Source organism: Annulohypoxylon maeteangense (genome assembly GCF_022496945.1).
Source record: "Annulohypoxylon maeteangense strain CBS 123835 unplaced genomic scaffold GGS22scaffold_7, whole genome shotgun sequence".
Classification (NCBI taxonomy): domain Eukaryota; kingdom Fungi; phylum Ascomycota; class Sordariomycetes; order Xylariales; family Hypoxylaceae; genus Annulohypoxylon; species Annulohypoxylon maeteangense.
The window spans coordinates 1-17,063 of NW_025953254.1; the positions used below are offsets into that span (position 1 = coordinate 1).

At 48.6% G+C, this 17,063-nt stretch overlaps 7 protein-coding genes across 7 annotated transcripts; 2 read left to right on the forward strand and 5 right to left on the reverse strand.

The window, feature by feature from the left end:
* Positions 1 to 1,852: 1,852 nt before the first annotated feature.
* GGS22DRAFT_187705 (Neutral/alkaline nonlysosomal ceramidase) lies at positions 1,853 to 4,368 on the reverse strand (the record flags this gene model as incomplete). The annotated part of the gene is made up of 2 exons (XM_047964627.1): positions 1,853 to 2,447; positions 2,585 to 4,368. The coding sequence occupies 2 exons, from the start codon at positions 4,366 to 4,368 to the stop codon at positions 1,853 to 1,855; spliced, it is 2,379 nt and encodes a 792-aa protein (XP_047819256.1).
* Positions 4,369 to 4,974: 606 nt separating this feature from the next.
* GGS22DRAFT_129046 (Pre-mRNA-splicing factor SPF27) lies at positions 4,975 to 6,017 on the forward strand. The gene is made up of 3 exons (XM_047958415.1): positions 4,975 to 5,100; positions 5,180 to 5,736; positions 5,795 to 6,017. The coding sequence occupies exons 1-3, from the start codon at positions 5,058 to 5,060 to the stop codon at positions 5,861 to 5,863; spliced, it is 669 nt and encodes a 222-aa protein (XP_047819257.1). The 5' UTR covers positions 4,975 to 5,057; the 3' UTR covers positions 5,864 to 6,017.
* A 153-nt stretch (positions 6,018 to 6,170) lies between these two features.
* GGS22DRAFT_179332 (camp-dependent protein kinase regulatory subunit) lies at positions 6,171 to 7,597 on the reverse strand (the record flags this gene model as incomplete). The annotated part of the gene is made up of 2 exons (XM_047963671.1): positions 6,171 to 6,869; positions 6,920 to 7,597. 2 exons carry the CDS (start codon positions 7,595 to 7,597, stop codon positions 6,171 to 6,173), a joined length of 1,377 nt encoding a protein of 458 aa, XP_047819258.1.
* A 2,582-nt stretch (positions 7,598 to 10,179) lies between these two features.
* GGS22DRAFT_179333 (uncharacterized protein) lies at positions 10,180 to 11,650 on the reverse strand (the record flags this gene model as incomplete). Its single annotated transcript, XM_047963672.1, has 3 exons — positions 10,180 to 10,536; positions 10,598 to 11,366; positions 11,436 to 11,650. The coding sequence occupies 3 exons, from the start codon at positions 11,648 to 11,650 to the stop codon at positions 10,180 to 10,182; spliced, it is 1,341 nt and encodes a 446-aa protein (XP_047819259.1).
* A 207-nt stretch (positions 11,651 to 11,857) lies between these two features.
* Positions 11,858 to 13,310, forward strand: GGS22DRAFT_129053 (phytanoyl-CoA dioxygenase). Its single transcript, XM_047958416.1, has one exon. The coding sequence runs from the start codon at positions 12,065 to 12,067 to the stop codon at positions 13,052 to 13,054; it is 990 nt and encodes a 329-aa protein (XP_047819260.1). The 5' UTR covers positions 11,858 to 12,064; the 3' UTR covers positions 13,055 to 13,310.
* Positions 13,308 to 15,470, reverse strand: GGS22DRAFT_160883 (RNA-binding domain-containing protein). The gene is made up of 3 exons (XM_047961001.1): positions 15,239 to 15,470; positions 15,017 to 15,180; positions 13,308 to 14,954 (listed from the first exon to the last, which is right to left on the reverse strand). The coding sequence occupies exons 1-3, from the start codon at positions 15,273 to 15,275 to the stop codon at positions 13,887 to 13,889; spliced, it is 1,269 nt and encodes a 422-aa protein (XP_047819261.1). The 5' UTR covers positions 15,276 to 15,470; the 3' UTR covers positions 13,308 to 13,886.
* A 782-nt stretch (positions 15,471 to 16,252) lies between these two features.
* On the reverse strand, positions 16,253 to 17,028 carry GGS22DRAFT_129082 (uncharacterized protein). Its single transcript, XM_047958418.1, has 2 exons — positions 16,845 to 17,028; positions 16,253 to 16,756 (listed from the first exon to the last, which is right to left on the reverse strand). The coding sequence occupies exons 1-2, from the start codon at positions 16,892 to 16,894 to the stop codon at positions 16,411 to 16,413; spliced, it is 396 nt and encodes a 131-aa protein (XP_047819262.1). The 5' UTR covers positions 16,895 to 17,028; the 3' UTR covers positions 16,253 to 16,410.
* Between the last annotated feature and the right edge of the window lie 35 nt (positions 17,029 to 17,063).

Genomic DNA, 17,063 nt, shown 5'->3' on the forward strand with positions numbered 1-17,063 from the left:
CAAACTGTACGCTATTACACTGTATTATACTGTATACATTTCAATACATTAATTGAATTGGCGGGTTGGCGGAATCGGCCTTATGGTCCGCCGTCGGAGGGTTCGTGATCATGGGCATAGTGTTATTTGTCTTACCTTTCGATGGGTTGATGATGAGACAACAACAACAACAACGACAGAGATGCACGAGGAAGGGTGGAATGCCAATACTTCCTACATACCTCTCCACTTGTTTAATTACCACCTATTCGAAAAAGACGAGACATTTAAAAATCACGCATTCCGTTCGCTCCGTTGAGGGTTAAGAGAAAGGAGAGAGATACATACATATGTCGAATTGAGGCGGAGCCCACAGAAATGCCGAGTAGGGCCGTTGCAATATAGCTCGCATCCGATCCCATACTACTACCCATCTACAGTGACAGCACATATCGTCGCATCATCCCACGGGATCTCCACAAACGACAACGGGTCGTTCGGACCTACTATTGGCAGAATCTGCGCCTCTTGCGTTCTGCAATCTGCACCGTAGGCGCCTCCGCGCTGCCACCTACGTGCCTGTATGTAGGAGACAGGGGGATGGATGTCCGGCCAAGCGACTTGGGAGTTTTCACAGTACATTTAGGAATACATAGGTAGGAATGCAGAGAGAGATTACCCAATTCAACCCAAACAAACAAACAAAAGTTCTAAACCTATCAATACCTACCTAAATCTCGCTGTACAAATTTTGCTTTCCTGTAAATTATAATTGCCCATTCGTGATACGTACCCGAAGATCGTAGGGCTGTCCAATTAATTAATTAACCAAAAAGCCATTTTACGCGTAGGACGCGTAATAAACACGGGTCGATCAGGCACATCCCGCAAATGATCTCCCGCGCAGCCAAGTAAGGGATTTCCAATACTCCAATCGAAATATCACTATTACTACGCTTGTCATAATAGTAAGGAAGCGCTATTGGTAGCCTATACTACTACCTAAGTAACGCCTCAAATTTCAATGTTTTAACACACCGAAACAAAACAAAACACCTAGGTACCTTAAACATAAACGGATGAATGGATGCATGTACCTATGTGATCATGGACGAGACCCGGTCTAGAACCCCAGGCACTGTATGTAGGTACATACATACCCGGTGACAATCCCACTCCCCACCTCACCTCGCCGCCAAGTTCGTGACCTTTCAAGGTCAACCCAGCCCAGCAGCCCAGACCATCTAGACCCCTCGAACAACATGCGATGAATCATCTCATGTCTCTATGATAACGGTATAGCCTCACAATCGCTAATCTCCTCAAGTCAAAGGGTCCAAACGCGCATGAATTGAAACACCTACCAAGACCGATTTCTAATTAGTAAGGAAGAGTACCATACCACAGAATCAGAATTTCAAACAATTTCCACCGCTATCGTAGGTACCTAATTACAAAACATTACAGCAAAAAAACAAGAAACGAGAAACACCAAGCCCGCTTAACCCAGCCGTCCCAAAAGCCAATATCACATTCTATTTTCGCTTTTGCTCTTCCCATACATACCTAATATTTTATTTTAACATTTTACATTTTATGCAGCATTCCCGTGTCCATGTCCGAGTCCGTGTCCGCGTGCTCGAACTTTCCATACCTCGTGTCAAGCCAACCTAAACAAACATGCCTGCAGCGGCAGCGGTGCCGTCACATTTAGGTGCCGGCACATACATACATACCCATACGCTGTATGTATGTACAGTATGCATGACACCCATGCCCCTAAAATTAGGTAAACGCAATCCCGGAGAGCTGGGTTAGCTGCCGTTTGCAGGGCACTTGATTGGAGCTCGGCAGTTGCTTTAAATCGGATCGATCATCGAACCAGCTCAAATTCGCCGCTGACACCCTCGAACTCCGTGATCTTCCCCGCCAAGTTCTTGGCGTCTCCAAAATACCGGATCCGATACCGCCCCGGCTCCGCCCACGGGTCCGTCGTCTCCCATGTTACTTCCACCTCGCTGGTTCCGAGGAGCTCGCTAGTGCGGCGCCAGCGGAATACCAGGTGCCAATCGCGGTCGTCGCGGACTACGTTCCATGCGTCTAGCGTTTCATCCGGCGATCCGGCAGCCTTGGTGAGTTTTTCGACTACGGCATAGCTCCGCTCGAGTCTGAGATTATTCCTTGGATTGGCGCCGACGAATGTCGCTGTTACCGACCTGCCCTTTTGGTATGTCTCTTCTACATCCTGCTTGACCTGTCCAAACTTCTTAAAGAGTGGAGGCGAATCGTGGATGACTTGAGGGATGAAGCTAAGACTTCGATTGCTATTATCGGGTGGCTCCGGTCCCATTGGTGGTCGGCTGCTAGCCGATGAACTAAGGTAAGGAATCCAGGATAAGGTAACGTTGATGTATGCTGCTAAGGTATGCGGCCCGTAGAGTGTGCTCGCACCTTCGTATCGTTGAATCCTAATTTCCCTCAGTGTGAGACATACTGTACGGGAGCGTCATATGATAGTCAAAATTGGGGAGTGATGTTCGTGATATGCAGGCATTGAAACCTCAGAACGATAAAAAATAAAATAATAAAGAATATAATCACTTACCCGTACTCTTCTTCCGTGCTGATATAATGCGTATAGCTGTTTGCAGGACCACCCAGAACAACTACGGGTGGTGTTGATTGAGTCTCGTCTGCGAAGGACGACAGGATCCGATCGCTGACGGCATTCCTCCAACGCCGTCCAGCCATGGTTGTGGCCTCACCCGGACTAACAATAATCACCAACTGTCCAACACGGAAGACTTGTACGTCAACCACGTTAGGAGTCCATTGATACGGACTGTACACTTCGCCGACATCGAGTAAGATTGGTTTGGGAGCGTGGCAGGCAATCTGCTCCTTTGATGGCGCCTTGAGCATGCCGCCGACCACACGCCATATCGGTGAGGTATTCGAAGGATTGCTACTATGCTGCGTGAAGTCGAAAGCGCCTGGTCCGTCAGAGGTACCGGCTGCAAAGGAGTAGCCTAATGCAGCAGGGCAAGTCATGACCTCTGTTCCGTTGGGCAATTGAAACTGGTGGTTTGACATATTGTGAAAGGTGTGGAAAGCTTTAACCCAGCCTCCGTGGACTGGATTTGATGCCGAGTTGAGTTGATCATATAGTTTCCGAGCAGGCTCAAACTGACGTTTCCCAATCTCGAAACAAGACGAGGTGCCTTCATCGTTCTCTCTGAAGAAAGGACCTCGAGCGTGACATTTCTGAGACCTGCCATCGCTGCAAGTACTATTCTCAAAACTGCACATTTGCCCTGTACCATCCTCACACCATGCCCCAAGGACATTAGGACTAGTATCACCGACGTTCGCCTGAGAGAAGCCGGCAACAAATCCCTTAGCTGCAGTCTCATCATTAATAACACTCTTCTCAAACAAATATGCCGCTACGCCTTTGTTATCACCAGATATCAATGTGTTATTTCCAAGCACAGAAGTGCCATGGGTAGGAAACCAGGTCAGAACACCAATATTTTTGCCATCAGATATCCGCTGGAATTTCAATAGGGTCAAGTCTTTGTCCACAGATCCATCATCTTCAGAACTGACATTATATCTTGCACGTTCATCTTCCGGGTTTGCGAGGTACGCGAAAAGACTGCGGTTGATGTTGGCTCCAAAGACTTTGGTAGATCCAACACTAAGACGTCCCGGTGCAAGATTTTCATGAGCACGGCGAATGGATAGGATGGCGCCGTCAACTATAGCTCTATAACTCTGTCGATCAAAACCCTTGCTTGTGATCTGAGGTAAGAGGTAGTTGAGCCATGCCCCGGGGCCTGAGTGAGAATGAGTTCCGGTCACAGCTAAGTTGTGGTGGCCGTAGTTCTCGTATTCAGGCCCAAGGTCATGTAGGCCTGAGAGGATGCCATATCGAACTGCCGTATCACCAGACTGGGTATCTAAAACAAGATAGACGAAGGTATCGGATGGGTTGGCGGGATCAGCTACGATAAAAGCTCTAGAATAGAGACGTTGACGTAAACCAGTTCCGATCTGGTGAGGGTCTGCATATCCCATCAAGTTGATCTCAATACAAGGGCCAGTAATATCAGCCTTGCCCACTCCGATAACATATTCATCACTGTTATGTGCCTCTGTCACCGGGTCTTGTCCAACGTGAATACCTGTCCATAACTTCGCCGTCCATCCACGAGTTATCGAACCAACCGGGACAAAAGTCGCTAGTAACCCAAATATTGTAACAAATAGTACGATAATATTAAAGTTGGAAAGGATAGGATGTCGAGCCCTAACAGTAGGATCCTGTCGCGTTTCTGGGAACGGCGAGGAATCCCCGGCTTTCTTACTTCGCTTGGCCCACCTCATCTTGACCAACTGTATCTCCTCTGTACACTAGGCCTAGTAGATAGGACCCAATGTTCCTATTATATTGGTGGATATGAGCCACCTAGAGGCTGACAAGCGAGTCATTCAACGCAGCGACTAAGGATCTGTCGCGGCGATTGTATAAAACGAAACAGTGCGTCAGGTCCATTCCAGGGGTTCACGAACATGCAGCAATTCAAAGCTGGGTAAATACGTTGTCGCGGTCACTCGGCCGAAGACCCTCGCCGAACAAATTGCAATGATGAATATCGAAGATTCTAAGGTTTCTAAGGGTTCGTTAGATATGTCGGATCCACTAAGGAACCCAAATAGAATAGATGATGCCTTCTTTCACTTATCGCGCAGGTACAACGCATCCTGCTAGGTTACATACGAAACAAGTACGTCATTGGAAGCTTCGGCAGACCCCTGCTGTGTCACTCCACTCAAACAAAATGCGGACTCCGCTGCGAACTGCCGGTTCCCGACTAGCTCCACTGTTATGAGTCAGCAGCAGCTGTCACCAGCTGTTCCGCTTACGTTTCATCGATAACGATAACGATATCGAAATTCCCGTCGCGAAGCTATCATCTTCGAATACATTTCCAATTAAACCTATTTAATTGGCGACAATTAACTCGATCCCAAGACACCCATCAAAAGACAAAGAAGCCAACAAGAGAGCCAACATGTCGTCGTCCATACGCACAACCGTCCACGAATCGCTGCCATGTAAGCCTCCCTCTCATTCCCATCCGACTTCCTCACCTTCACCATCACCCCAAACAACCAACTAACAAACAACCCCAAGACGTCGACGCAGAACCCACCGCCGCCGAGCGCGCCGCAGCCGAATCCCTCATCGCAGCCGAAGCCTCTTCATCATCACCCCCTCCGGAATCTTCCTCCACACCAGCAACCCTCCCTCCAGTCTACACCCCAACCTTCACCCCCCTAATAACCAGCGAACTGAACCGCATCTCCGCCAAAGAGCCGCTAACAGGCATCGACCTAACCCGGTACGAAGCCTCCTCGCCCCCCTCCTCCCCAAACCCCAACTCCCCCTCCAACACCACCCTATCATCCCTCCAAACCAGCCTCTCCCGCGCCTACACATCCTCGACCTACCTCTCCAGCCGGCAAACGCACCTGCACCTCCTCGACACCTACGGCAAGAACCAATGGCTAGTCGGGAACTGGCAACTGGAAGCCGAAGTGCAAGCGCTAGAGCGGGAGCTAGCGGAGACGAAGCGGGAGATCGACGTGGTGAATATCCAGCGCCGGCGGGTGCAGGACGAGGTGGGCGGGGAGCTGAAGGGGCTGGACGAGACGTGGAAGAGGGGGGTGAGTCGGGTGTTGGAGACGGAGGTCGCGACGGAGGGGTTGAGACAGCAGGTTTTGGAGAGGCAGAGGGGTGGGGGGTGAGGTCGTTTATGTGAGGTTACGCTGTGTAATTGGGGGAGTAGGCGGTTATGGGATGGTGCTGGGTGGTTGAACCGTACGATGATACTTTAAGGGCATTAAAAGCAAGAGAAGGCAAAAGAAAGCAACATACGAAGGCATTGCAAATGGGTACAAGAGAGTCAAGTATCTATTACAAGGCGATTCCGGCATTAATAACAATGCTTCTAATACGGTATCAATGAATATCATAAAACCTATTTAACAAGGAAAACGAGGGTAATTCCGAGAACGCCTCCTCCGAAAAGAATGCTGCCATCCGTCTAGACTACTTCCTGTCCTAGAGTATCATGTATCTAATCTTCACTTCTGAGCACTCCAAAATAGGCAATCAATTAGGATTACGCGTGTAGGGGATCGACATCTTCAACCCCCGACTTGACACCCACATATCTGGTTCTTCTCATGATACTCTCCACAGGTCCGAGTAGCCTCTGGAATGCGTTCTTTCCTAGCGTCGCAACCTTCACCTCGGTTGTACTGACAACGTCCGCCGCTCGGGGCTTGTCGTCTAGGAGCGCAAGCTCACCGAAGAAGTCGCCCTTCTTATAATGCTTAACGGACTGTGACCCGCCATCTTTGTATGCATCACACTCGCCATCTTCTAACAGGAAGAACGATTTCCCAATATCACCCTGCCTGATAATTGTGTAGCCTTTCGGGAACTTCTTGGTCTCCAGCGCGTCGGCAATCTTCGATCTCTCGTAAGGCGTAAGAGAAGAGAGGAGCGGCACCTCCTCTAGGAAGCTCTCATATAATCGCCTACGTGCGAAAGTAGACTCCATGAGAATGCGACGGAATGTGACGCGATCAAGTGCCCATAGAGTACAACCAGCGTCGGAAGAAATTACGGTAGCAGCTCTTGGTGCGTTGTACATCAAGGCCAGCTCACCAAAAGAACCTCCGGCTTGGATATTGCTAACTTTGCTTCCCATCCCATCCGCGCCTGGTTGCAATGCGCCGGCGGGATTGACGTACACATCGAAAGATCCCTTCTCGACAATGTAGAAGTAGTCACCCGCGTCGCCTTGGATGATAACCTATATGAACGTTAGCATTTAACAAGCATACGGGAAGAGATTAATCATACTTTGATATCTTTAGCTGGGATAGGCTTCTCTTGTAAAGCGCCTAGAATCTGGGCGTTTTGCTCATCGTCGAGATGACTGAACAAGAAGTTGTTTTCGATAGCCTTCCTCAGCCTCTGTAGCTGCTCTGGTGTTTTTGGGTATGATGGGGGAGTCCAGTTGTCATTCACGTCTGCCACAGGCTTCAGCGATTCGGCGGAGACTGAGGTGCGGCGACCAAAGTTGTACTGGGCTGGATAGCTGTCGGGGTTTGGTGGTGTTCGCATAGAGGACGGAGGCCCATCTACTAACCCATCGCCTCCAAACGGACCACGAAAAGGCCCGCCTGACGTATTATGGACTCCGAACGATGGAGTCGTAGGGGAAGTAATCGTATCATTCTCATCTTCCTCTACAACGTTCAGGAGACCTCCAGGAGGTCCACTGCTAGCCTCAACTTTTGTTCCGTCACCACCGAAAGGGTTTGAGTTCACCCCAAAAGGGCTCGTGAACGCTGTTCCCGACATAACACCAATATTACGAGCCAATGAAGTCTTTCGCGTAAAGTGGGCAGCGCGTTCGTCTGCGAGACGTTGGAGGAAGTAGTCGGAACAGAATTGTAGAATATCGATCGGATTCTTGAGTCGAACCTGGTCCACGAGGGATTCTATTTCTTTCTGGTAAGCAGCAGGCAGAGACATGTCGCATAAGGCAAAGAGGCAGAACTAAGGCAACCAACGAACGTCTTAATGCCTCAGCAGAAGGATGCAGTTGAGTAAATGATAGGATGATGTATGCTAGATGGAAGATTTCGGAATGTAACGAAGGAAGCGAGAGTTTAGTGGTATTATTACCTGGGAGTGATCTCAGGGGATGTGCACGCAGGATTCGCGTTTCTTGCCGACCATTAATCTAGATTCTAGAAGCTCAGGCTTTTCGTGGATCCAGCTAGGATCAGCAGATGGCCTGCTTTTAATGAATGATGAAGAAATTGAGAAATGACAAGGCGCTAAACGAAGGTGGACGTGGTATGTGCAACACAAGACGAGGCTATGCTCTAAATTGTAAAGAGAATGTAAATGCGAAAGATGGCAAGCGCTGCGTAAGCAAGCAGTTATTCCAATGATTAACAACAGAGTCAGAACTAGAATGGACTCAAAAAGGTAGGTATACACGTAAAACAATAGGAAAACGGCAGCTGAATGAACTGGGGCGACTTAAATGAGGCGGAGATGGAAGAGGGCCTATACGGGATTGCGATAAAGCTCAAGGTAGGGACAAATCCACTTACTATTCAAGGATACAATTGACACAACCACCCCTACTCGTAACTAATTCTTAACAATCGAGACGGACGACGATACTTGAGCACAGTCCACCCTTATCAAAGCAGAAAGTTAAGATGGATACTGGAAACTGGATACTCCTGATGGAAATGGAGATGGAGTCAGGAATGAGGAGGGGTAGAAGCAAAGACGATCAATCTCTTTACTCCTGAGCGTAACTATTTCTAGTATGTAACGGATAGGTGTAGTGATTCTTTGAACAGATCTAATAGAATAGAAGGATAATATGATAGATTTCAGTATCTTCGTATTGGAGTTTCGGGTTGTCCGTGGCAAAAGAGTGACGATTTGAGGGGGGGATGAGTTCTTGGGTTTGGGACTGGAAAGAAGATCATTGAATTGCGCTTAACCTCTTAGCCCTTGAGACTTTGGGGGGAGTGGGGCAGATCAAGGACGCCATTCCCCAGTTAAAGCTCAGTAGAGGCCTTTATTTGGCCCCAGCTCCTTTTTCCTTAAAGCTTCTTTGCATTCTTCGCAGCTTCCAGAAGGGAGCACGGGCCCTTAGGGTATCCGTGTCACAACGTAGGTACCTGTTATCTGCAGCTTTCCAGCGTAGCTGAGTGTGTGGGAACTTATGCTCGATGTACCGACCTACGTACCTAATGTATCAAATATAATGATTAGCAGCCGTTGCTTATGCCGTCGATATGATGCAACCCAATTTAGTTACGCATGGGAAATTAAATAAACACACCCTAGGGAGTATCAGGTGAAACAAAGCCCTACACAATTAAATCGAAACTATTATCAAAAATTGGTCAAAATAATGATAACCTTGAAGCTCTTGTCGCATACTCTAAGTGTGTACTTGACGTGTAGCTGCCGTCAAGTCGTGTAGCGCAAACAATGAGTCTGTCTTTGTGAAACCTGTTAATAGTCTTCAGGCAGAAGGGGGTTTCCAAGGTTGTTTCTCACGTCACTTAGATCGGGATCGCCCACGCTCCTTCCTTCTTCTGGAAAGACTCTGTTGGCCCGAGCTCCAAACTGACAGAATAAAGATGACAAGGGCTCCAGGGCTTATTCTTACTTCGCTTCTAACCCTCAAATGGCTTCTAGATGTTTTCTTCCTTTACGTACCTAAGCCAACTTCTTATTTTTGAAACATTGATTTCAAATAAAAATTACACCGCTTATCCTCCTTCACGATAGCTTACTATCTTACCTACAAGGTAGTCTCAAAGTAGTCTCAAGGCTTGATGGATTCGTTCCTGGAATACTCGGGATGTGACATTTCAGATCAATGTTGCTCACATGCGGAACCGAAGCTATGATTCGTCGACGCAAATATTGAGTCATCGGTACCTACCAGATACATCAGCATATTCTTAGATACAGCGCTTGATATTCTAACGAGAAGCAGTTACCTGTCTGCCTATTCGCTATGATATGCATTGCTTACCCGCATATATCCGTACCCGTTCTGCCCGTCTCACTCAAGAATTTGCTTTCTGCAACCTCACGTAAGCGTAGCCTAACCTATCAAGCGTTTAGTAGGGCGGGAAACGGCATATAACCATGAGTTCATTCGTTCCGTCAGCTATATTCAGCTTGCTACTATAGCTCATAACAATGTGACTTATGACGAACCGTTCTTACGTTTGCTTGGGTAGACATATGACACTTGCTCAAGAAGCTGAATGTTGGTACGACCATGGGCTGAAATAGTCAACCTATAATGATAATATATTTGGTTGTATTCTATTGGTAAATGAATTAAAAGAAATAAATGTGATGGATTTCGGATCGGAAATTCCGATTGAGTCGCAACCTAAGAAATGAGGTTAAAGACTGAAGTTGTTAGATAACTCTATTCAAGCCGTGAGCTCTTAACTACCACTATCACTACAAGCCAATAGGCTTCGTTATTTTTGCTTATTTCTCCTCTATTTCCCGTATAGAATGAAACCCAATTGAGAACTCGCCATGTAGGTATATACTTACGCTTCAGCTGCTATCTTCTCCTCTTTGCGACGTTGCTCCTCCTCTAGGATCTCTCGTTGTCTGTGTGCAGCCTCTCCGACGGCTTTCACACCCTTCTTCCTCTGTCTCTCTTCATAAAGATCCCTGCTTTTCATGATACGTTGCACGATAGTACCGGCATTGACATCCTGGAATTCATGACTGGGAATCTCCTGGAAGATGCCCAACTCCTTCGGTGCCTCGTATGGGTCGTACGAAAGCGGCATGAACGATGTAGGACCGTGGTATACGGTATCAGGGGTACCCCATGGAGAACTCGTGAGATACGATTTCGTCGGCGAGAAGGGGGCGCCGAATATTACAGCATTGACATACTATTAATACAGTCAGCGACGTCTCATCAGAAAATACAACAAGGAAAACAAGATTACGAACACGACACTGAAGCACGCAGAGACCACGCTCATAAATATTCATGATGGGATAGTTAACTCCTTTCCAAGAGTTGATAACCTCATCATCGTGCACTCCGGCAACCACGAAAACTGGACCATAATCGGCACCCTTACCGCGGCGCTCATTAACAGCCTGTTGGTCATACCAGCCTTCCTTCCTCGCCAACTCCTCCTCTTTGAGGAAAACTTGACGGAGGAATTCGATGTGTCCACTAGAAAACAAATCGAAGCCTCCATCGACGTAAACAACTCTCTGGCCAGGTTTCGGACCCTGTCCCTTAAGCAGTGGGCGGAACGAGCCTTTCTCTTCTGTGGCATCTGTCTTGGAGACCTTGGAGGCTGACCAGAAGAACACATCCGCGCCAGGGTTTTTGCCACTTTCGTCAGTCGCGTACTGATTAATACGCTTTAGCATAGCATCTCCCTCCGCTTTTCTCTCAGCTTCGGTACCACTACCCTCTTCGCCCAAGAGCATTTTTTCTAGCGATTTGATGAAGTGCGTTCTGGTGCATAGCAACATGCGACCGACGAGATCAGTCGTCGATATACTCGGTGTACGTTTCACAACCTTAAAACGACCTGCTGCTTTCACAAAACGATAGCAATCCTCGCCGCTGCTATCTGAGGTAATATCGTCTCCATGCACCACATATTTGCAGCCGAAGTGACTTATGAAATCCAACTGCGTGACATATGGTGCGTGTGCGACGGATCGAGTTACCCAGCGACAAGCGTCCACCGCGGATAGTCTTTTTTATATAAAACCCAGGATCAGCAGAACGCTCCTCAGAATACGATCTGGGAAGAGCTATCCGTACCGTTCCCGCAGATTCATGACTGTCGGGCCTTTATTTTCCAAGATGGCCTCGTCGGAGTGCACACCGACATATAGCTCCGTGCCGAGTTGGCGGGCCTGCAGCATCGCACCGGCATGGCCATGATGGAAGAAATCCCAACATCCATCAACCCAAATTCGGTCGTCCAAAAGCTCCGGGGCTGGTGGTCCAGATAGGACTTCTTGTTCTGAACTCATGGTAAAGCACGCTTAACTAACTTGTAAAGGTTGCAAATAAAGGAGAGAGTTGTTTGTTAAGAATAAATAAGAAAGTTGTCCCGATGCACAATGTCCAAATCTGTACCTACCAAATGTGAATCGGTTAGAGTTGCCGGGCATGGATGTTAGGTAGGAAGTATCGACACTGTCTGTATGCGGCTTTTAAACTGTAGCTTCCACCGTGTCCCATACTGTCTATCACAACCCCTCATCTCGGCGTCCTTATCGACAAGAGTCCCGACCTAAGCTCCGTGACCCCACTATCGCACCCCGATATCAGTTCATCCAACCGATCACCGTTTGCGTCACTTGTATTACTCAATCAATGTAACCACCGAAAACCATCATCGGTAGTCCGTAGAAACCCACCACCCACAATCCACAACCCAAACCATGAGCACTTCACCACCCACCCCAACAGGGGGCCTAACCACCTCCCAACTCGCCTCCTTCTGGCGAGACGGGTACCTCATAATCCCCCACGCCCTCCCCCCAACCACAGTCCAAGCCCTGCTGCACGAAACCCATAGCCTACTAGACAACTTCTCGCTCTCCGAACACCCCATGACGCGCTTCAGCACGGGCGAGAAGTCCGCGCACGTAGGGGACTCCTACTTCCTAACATCCGGGGACAAAATCCGGTTCTTCTTCGAAGAAGACGCCTTCGACGCCTCGGGCTCTCTCACGAAGCCCAAAAGCCTCGCCATCAACAAAATCGGGCACTTCCTGCACTCGCTCTCCCCACCCTTCGCTTCTCTCCTCTCCCCAGAGTTGAACCCGGATTTACTGGGAGCAGCGTCGAGCGGAGGCAGTGTACTCGCCGGCCGTAAAGAAAGCCATCCCGCGGCGGTGGCGCGGGCGCTGGGGTTCAGAGACCCCCGGTGTCTGCAGAGCATGGTCATCTGCAAGCAGCCGGAGATCGGGGGCGCGGTGCCGGCGCACCAGGACTCGACGTTTTTGTACACGGACCCGCCGTCCGCAGTAGGGTTCTGGTATGCGCTCGAGGACGCGACGGCCGAGAACGGGTGTCTGAGTTTTCTGCCAGGAAGCCATCGCTGGGCACCCGTGCGACAGCGGTTTGCGCGCGCGAAAGCCGGGGGAACCGAGTTTATAGATAATGAGGGGCCGAGGTTCCCTGTTGGAGAGGAGTACGGGGAGAGGGAGGGGAAGGGCGAGGATGGGGAGTATGTGATGGGGGAGGTGAAGGCGGGGGATTTGGTGCTGATTCATGGCAATTTGCTGCATAAGAGTGAGAGGAATTTGAGTCAGAAAGGGCGGATTATATATACGTTCCATGTTATTGAGGGTGAGGGGGCTAAGTATGATGAGCGGAATTGGCTGCAACCGCCTGCGGAAGGGTTCACGCGGCTTTATAGAGACTAGTGGGGAGGGAATAGCGACCTCATGTAGTTGTTATGTAGAGTATTATGGAGGTGGGTTTCTTTAAAACTCGACGGTACCTAGTTAATAGACATCATTAATAATCTGCACTACCAATAGCGTGAATATATAGGAGTTCAACATATTTACATCTAACTTTTAGTACAATAAGTCTACGACCCTGGGTTATATGGTTACTTTAACGACAATACCCCTAGGAAGTCCACATCACATACTGTACCAAGCTTACAATCAAGCATTAAATCTCACAATTCACATTCTCAAACACCAAGATAACCGCGCGTGCAATAGACATCGCATTTATTACGGGCTATAGCAAAGAACCCCTTTTTAGATACAACCGGGTTCGACCGCCCATCCGTGTAACGATGGAACTGTCCGAGTGAAAGTCGCAAAAGTCAGCCTAGCCAGTGAACCGGACCCCTGCAATGCCAATTCGTATCTGCACAGAGAGAAGCCTCTATCTCTTCTCTCACCGTAAAAGCCAAGAGGGCCAGGTTATATCCTCAATGGGTGTCCACGTCTGCGAAACTGCATCATATCATGCGAAAGGTAAAGTATGGGTACAAACAAATGACCGTTGTAGTAGAGCGGTGTCACTTGCAAACGTCGGAGGTGGCGAGAAGAAATAGTTAATTATGGTATTTGGTGAGAGCGATGATAATCGTGTTCGATGTGCATATTGCCTCATGGGGGCCTCATCGACTCATGAGCTCGTGAAAGCTTATGCCAGCGCAATTTCCTCGTTCATAATAAGAACAGCTACGCGGAGAGAGATGTATGGGAAATAGTAACCCTTTTAAGGACGACGGATCTAGCGGCCGTAAGGGTGAAAGCCCCGACTACCACCTCGTCCTCCACCCCGATAATTTGCACCAGGCTTGCCTGCATTCTTCGGGCCCGTAGGTGCGTTGGCCGGGGGTGCATGGGTGGGATCGACCGGTCCGGGACTTGACTGATGGGCACCTCTATTCCGATGGAATCCTCCTCGGCCCCCTTGGTTAAAGTTGGGCTGCGGAACATCATCGTACATGCCTTCCCAGGAGGTTGGATCTCCGCCGCCCACGTTACCATAGTTCTGGTTATATGCTCCACGGCCACCACGTCGGCTTCCACCACCGCGTGGGTTGAACATTTGCTGTTGATTGAACTCATTGAAATTTTGTTGGCCTCCATCGCCTTGGCCCTGACCTTGGCCAGAAGCTCCGTTGCCCATCATTTGACTCTGCAATTGCTGTTGCATCTGTTGCATGAGAGCCGGATTCATGTTGGCCATTGCCGTCATCGGGTTAGTTGAGGAATTCTGACCTCCACCTTGGGTCATCTGCTGCTGAAGTTGTTGCATCTGTTGCATCTGCATCATTTGCATCATGGCGGGGTTCATAGCTCCCATTCCCATACCTCTATTCATGACCATCTGCTGCTGCATCATAGTCATGTACTGTTGCATCCGCTGCATGTACTGCGCCATGACTTGCGGCGTCATTCCCCCTTGGCCCATCTGGCTGGTCATCTGAGCCTGAGGGCTGGGCTGTTCCTCTGCTCCGCCGCCCTTTCTAAACTTGCCTCGCCTCGAAGCTTCTTCTTCTTCACGCATGTTGCCTCGTGGCTGGGCTTTCTTCACCTCGATGGGCTTGCCGTGGATTTCTAGGTGAGTGCTGAGACATGCTTCAACGCCGACTTCGCTTTCGAAAGTAACAAACCCGAAGCCTCTGGGCCGCCCCGTGTCCTTGTCCATCATAAGGGTAGCATCGACGACTCGGCCGAACTGAGCGAAGTAGTCCTTGAATTCGGGCTCAGTGGTGTCCTGGCTGACACCTCCAACGAATATCTTGCTGGTTTTTTCTTGTTCGTCGCGAGGAATAGCTCGTTTGGGATCAATCTAAGCACCGCGTTAGTTCTTAGCCACCTGAAGTGATCATATGAAGCTTTGCATAAACTTACTATTTTGCCGTCTAGGAAGTGTTCCTTGACCATAACAATATTCACTGTCTTAGGGTCTTTGAACGTAAGAAATCCAAATCCACGCGATCGGCCTGTGGCGCCATCTCTCATAACGGTGCATTCTGTCACTTCACCAAATTGGGAGAAGTAGTCCCGAAGGCTTTCTAAAAGTAGAAAATTAGTGACTGGATTCGGATGAAAAGATGCAAGGGGATTCCTTACGGTCAGTGGTTTCCCAGTTAAGGCCGCCAATGAACATTTTACTACAAAACTCATTGTTAGTCTCAGCGTATCACAAATGATTACGGCAGAAAAAGTGCGTATAGTCGACGAAAACAAGTCAGTATATGCAGTTTGAACAAGGCGCGATGGCCACTTGGCAAACTCATTGGACTCGCATGTGGCTGGCTATAAGTCCGTACAGTCAACCTTCTGACCTTTCGTCATCATCTATAGGTTAAACCGGTCGGTCGGGAATCTGAACAAGGGGGAGGGTATTGGTGTCTAAGAACTGCCGGCCAGTTTCAGGGTCTTCGCTATCAGAGAGCAGTAGTATATAGTTCCCCCCTCTTGGCTCTTAGACATATATCCATAGTGGCTGATATTGCGTACGAGATATCTTGGATAAAATCTTGGTGGGAATCTTGTAGTTCAGATGGAGGTGATGATGATGCATGGGCCAGTGATATAATCCGAGGAGCGAGGCCTAAATAGCACCGCTCAACAGAACAAGACAACGGCAGGGTGATGGCAGGTGATGTCTGAAATGTCGAATTTTGATCGTCTCTTTGCTATCGTCAAGCTAGGACATGACTTCGAGCGCTATTCGCTGCCAATTCTTGTTACAGCCATCAAAGTTATAGTTCTTCGTGGGCTTTATGAGCCTATCCCTGATGAGTGGCTACGGAAGGGCAGTAGTAGTAGTGTTCTGTACTGACTATAGTCGACCTTTATCGTTGGTTTCCTTTTTAAGGTGGCAGAGTGACTCCTCCATTGTCTTCATCTCCTCTTTCTTTCCCACAATGCCCCTCTTGAGATCTGGACGGCTGGAGTGCTTTTCCCCTTGGCTATGCATTTGAGTGTCGACCGACTTGGCACACCATCATCACGTCTCCATATCGAAGACAGCTAGCGAGACAGAAATAGCCCTCCTGTTCACCAAAGTCCTCCTAGCCGAAGCCCTAGGATACCAAAACTTATACTCTTTCGACCACCCAAAGAATGACAAGGAAGCTTGCATCTCCCGAACCAAAAGCTTTGAGCATCTAAGCATGCTCTAAATACCGTTTTGACCTGGTCTTGTAGAGGCGAGAGACGAAGTAGGGCTCTTTTAGGGCCAATAAACTGGCAGAAAACTAGGACAGAAACAAAAACAAGATCTAAAGGGAAAATACTTACCCGTCTTCTTTAGCACTAGGTCCTCGGGTAGTATGAAACACAGAAGAGTCATCTTGGTGATTATGAACTGCGGTAACAGCACCAGTAGGACCATTACCCAAGTTAAAATCAACATCATCGTCGTCATCATAATTATCATCTTGGTATTCGTCACCATAGCCGTTCTCCTCAATCGTATGAGCTACATCGTTGTGGTCTTGATCGTTCTCAGGTCTACTGTAGGACTCTACTGCTGGCTGTTGGTTGAACGAAGTAGTAGCTGGGGCAGGGACGGGGTTCGACGGTTGCGCAGCAGGTGCTGCTGCTGCTGGAATCGAGGCTGGTGCGCCATCGTCATCGTATCTGCAGATGGGTAAGTATGTGCGCAAGGCGTACGCAGAGCGTATACAAAAGGAATTGACGGGTATGTTCAAGTGAATGTCATCCTTACAAGTCTGCGAAGAGATCTATCTCCAGATTCTCGTTCTCTACTTCAGCCATGGCGAAAAATCTCGTGATTCACTTGATAGACGCGTTTAAGAAAACTCGAAAATGGTCAAGTGGATGTTGACTTGGATTCGACCTAAATGATTGAACTAGAAAAGAGAAGATCGGTGATCTAATTCAATCGGTCGACCATGCGATACTCTGTTCATAAAGGAATAGTATT

What these genes read in the sequence shown, in the direction of transcription:
- GGS22DRAFT_129046 (XM_047958415.1), top strand. Translation starts at nt 5,058, where the DNA reads ATGTCGTCGTCCATACGCACAACCGTCCACGAATCGCTGCCAT. An exon ending in CGTCCACGAATCGCTGCCAT is followed by an intron (nt 5,101 to 5,179) that starts GTAAGCCTCCCT and finishes AACAACCCCAAG; the next exon opens with ACGTCGACGCAGAACCCACC. An exon ending in GTCGGGTGTTGGAGACGGAG is followed by an intron (nt 5,737 to 5,794) that starts GTCGCGACGGAG and finishes GTGGGGGGTGAG; the next exon opens with GTCGTTTATGTGAGGTTACG.
- GGS22DRAFT_129053 (XM_047958416.1), top strand. Translation starts at nt 12,065, where the DNA reads ATGAGCACTTCACCACCCACCCCAACAGGGGGCCTAACCACCTCCCAA.
- GGS22DRAFT_160883 (XM_047961001.1), bottom strand. Translation starts at nt 15,275, where the DNA reads ATGTTCATTGGCGGCCTTAACTGGGAAACCACTGACC. An exon ending in TAACTGGGAAACCACTGACC is followed by an intron (nt 15,181 to 15,238) that starts GTAAGGAATCCC and finishes TTCTACTTTTAG; the next exon opens with AAAGCCTTCGGGACTACTTC. An exon ending in ACTTCCTAGACGGCAAAATA is followed by an intron (nt 14,955 to 15,016) that starts GTAAGTTTATGC and finishes CGCGGTGCTTAG; the next exon opens with ATTGATCCCAAACGAGCTAT.
- GGS22DRAFT_129082 (XM_047958418.1), bottom strand. Translation starts at nt 16,894, where the DNA reads ATGGCTGAAGTAGAGAACGAGAATCTGGAGATAGATCTCTTCGCAGAC. An exon ending in ATAGATCTCTTCGCAGACTT is followed by an intron (nt 16,757 to 16,844) that starts GTAAGGATGACA and finishes ACCCATCTGCAG; the next exon opens with ATACGATGACGATGGCGCAC.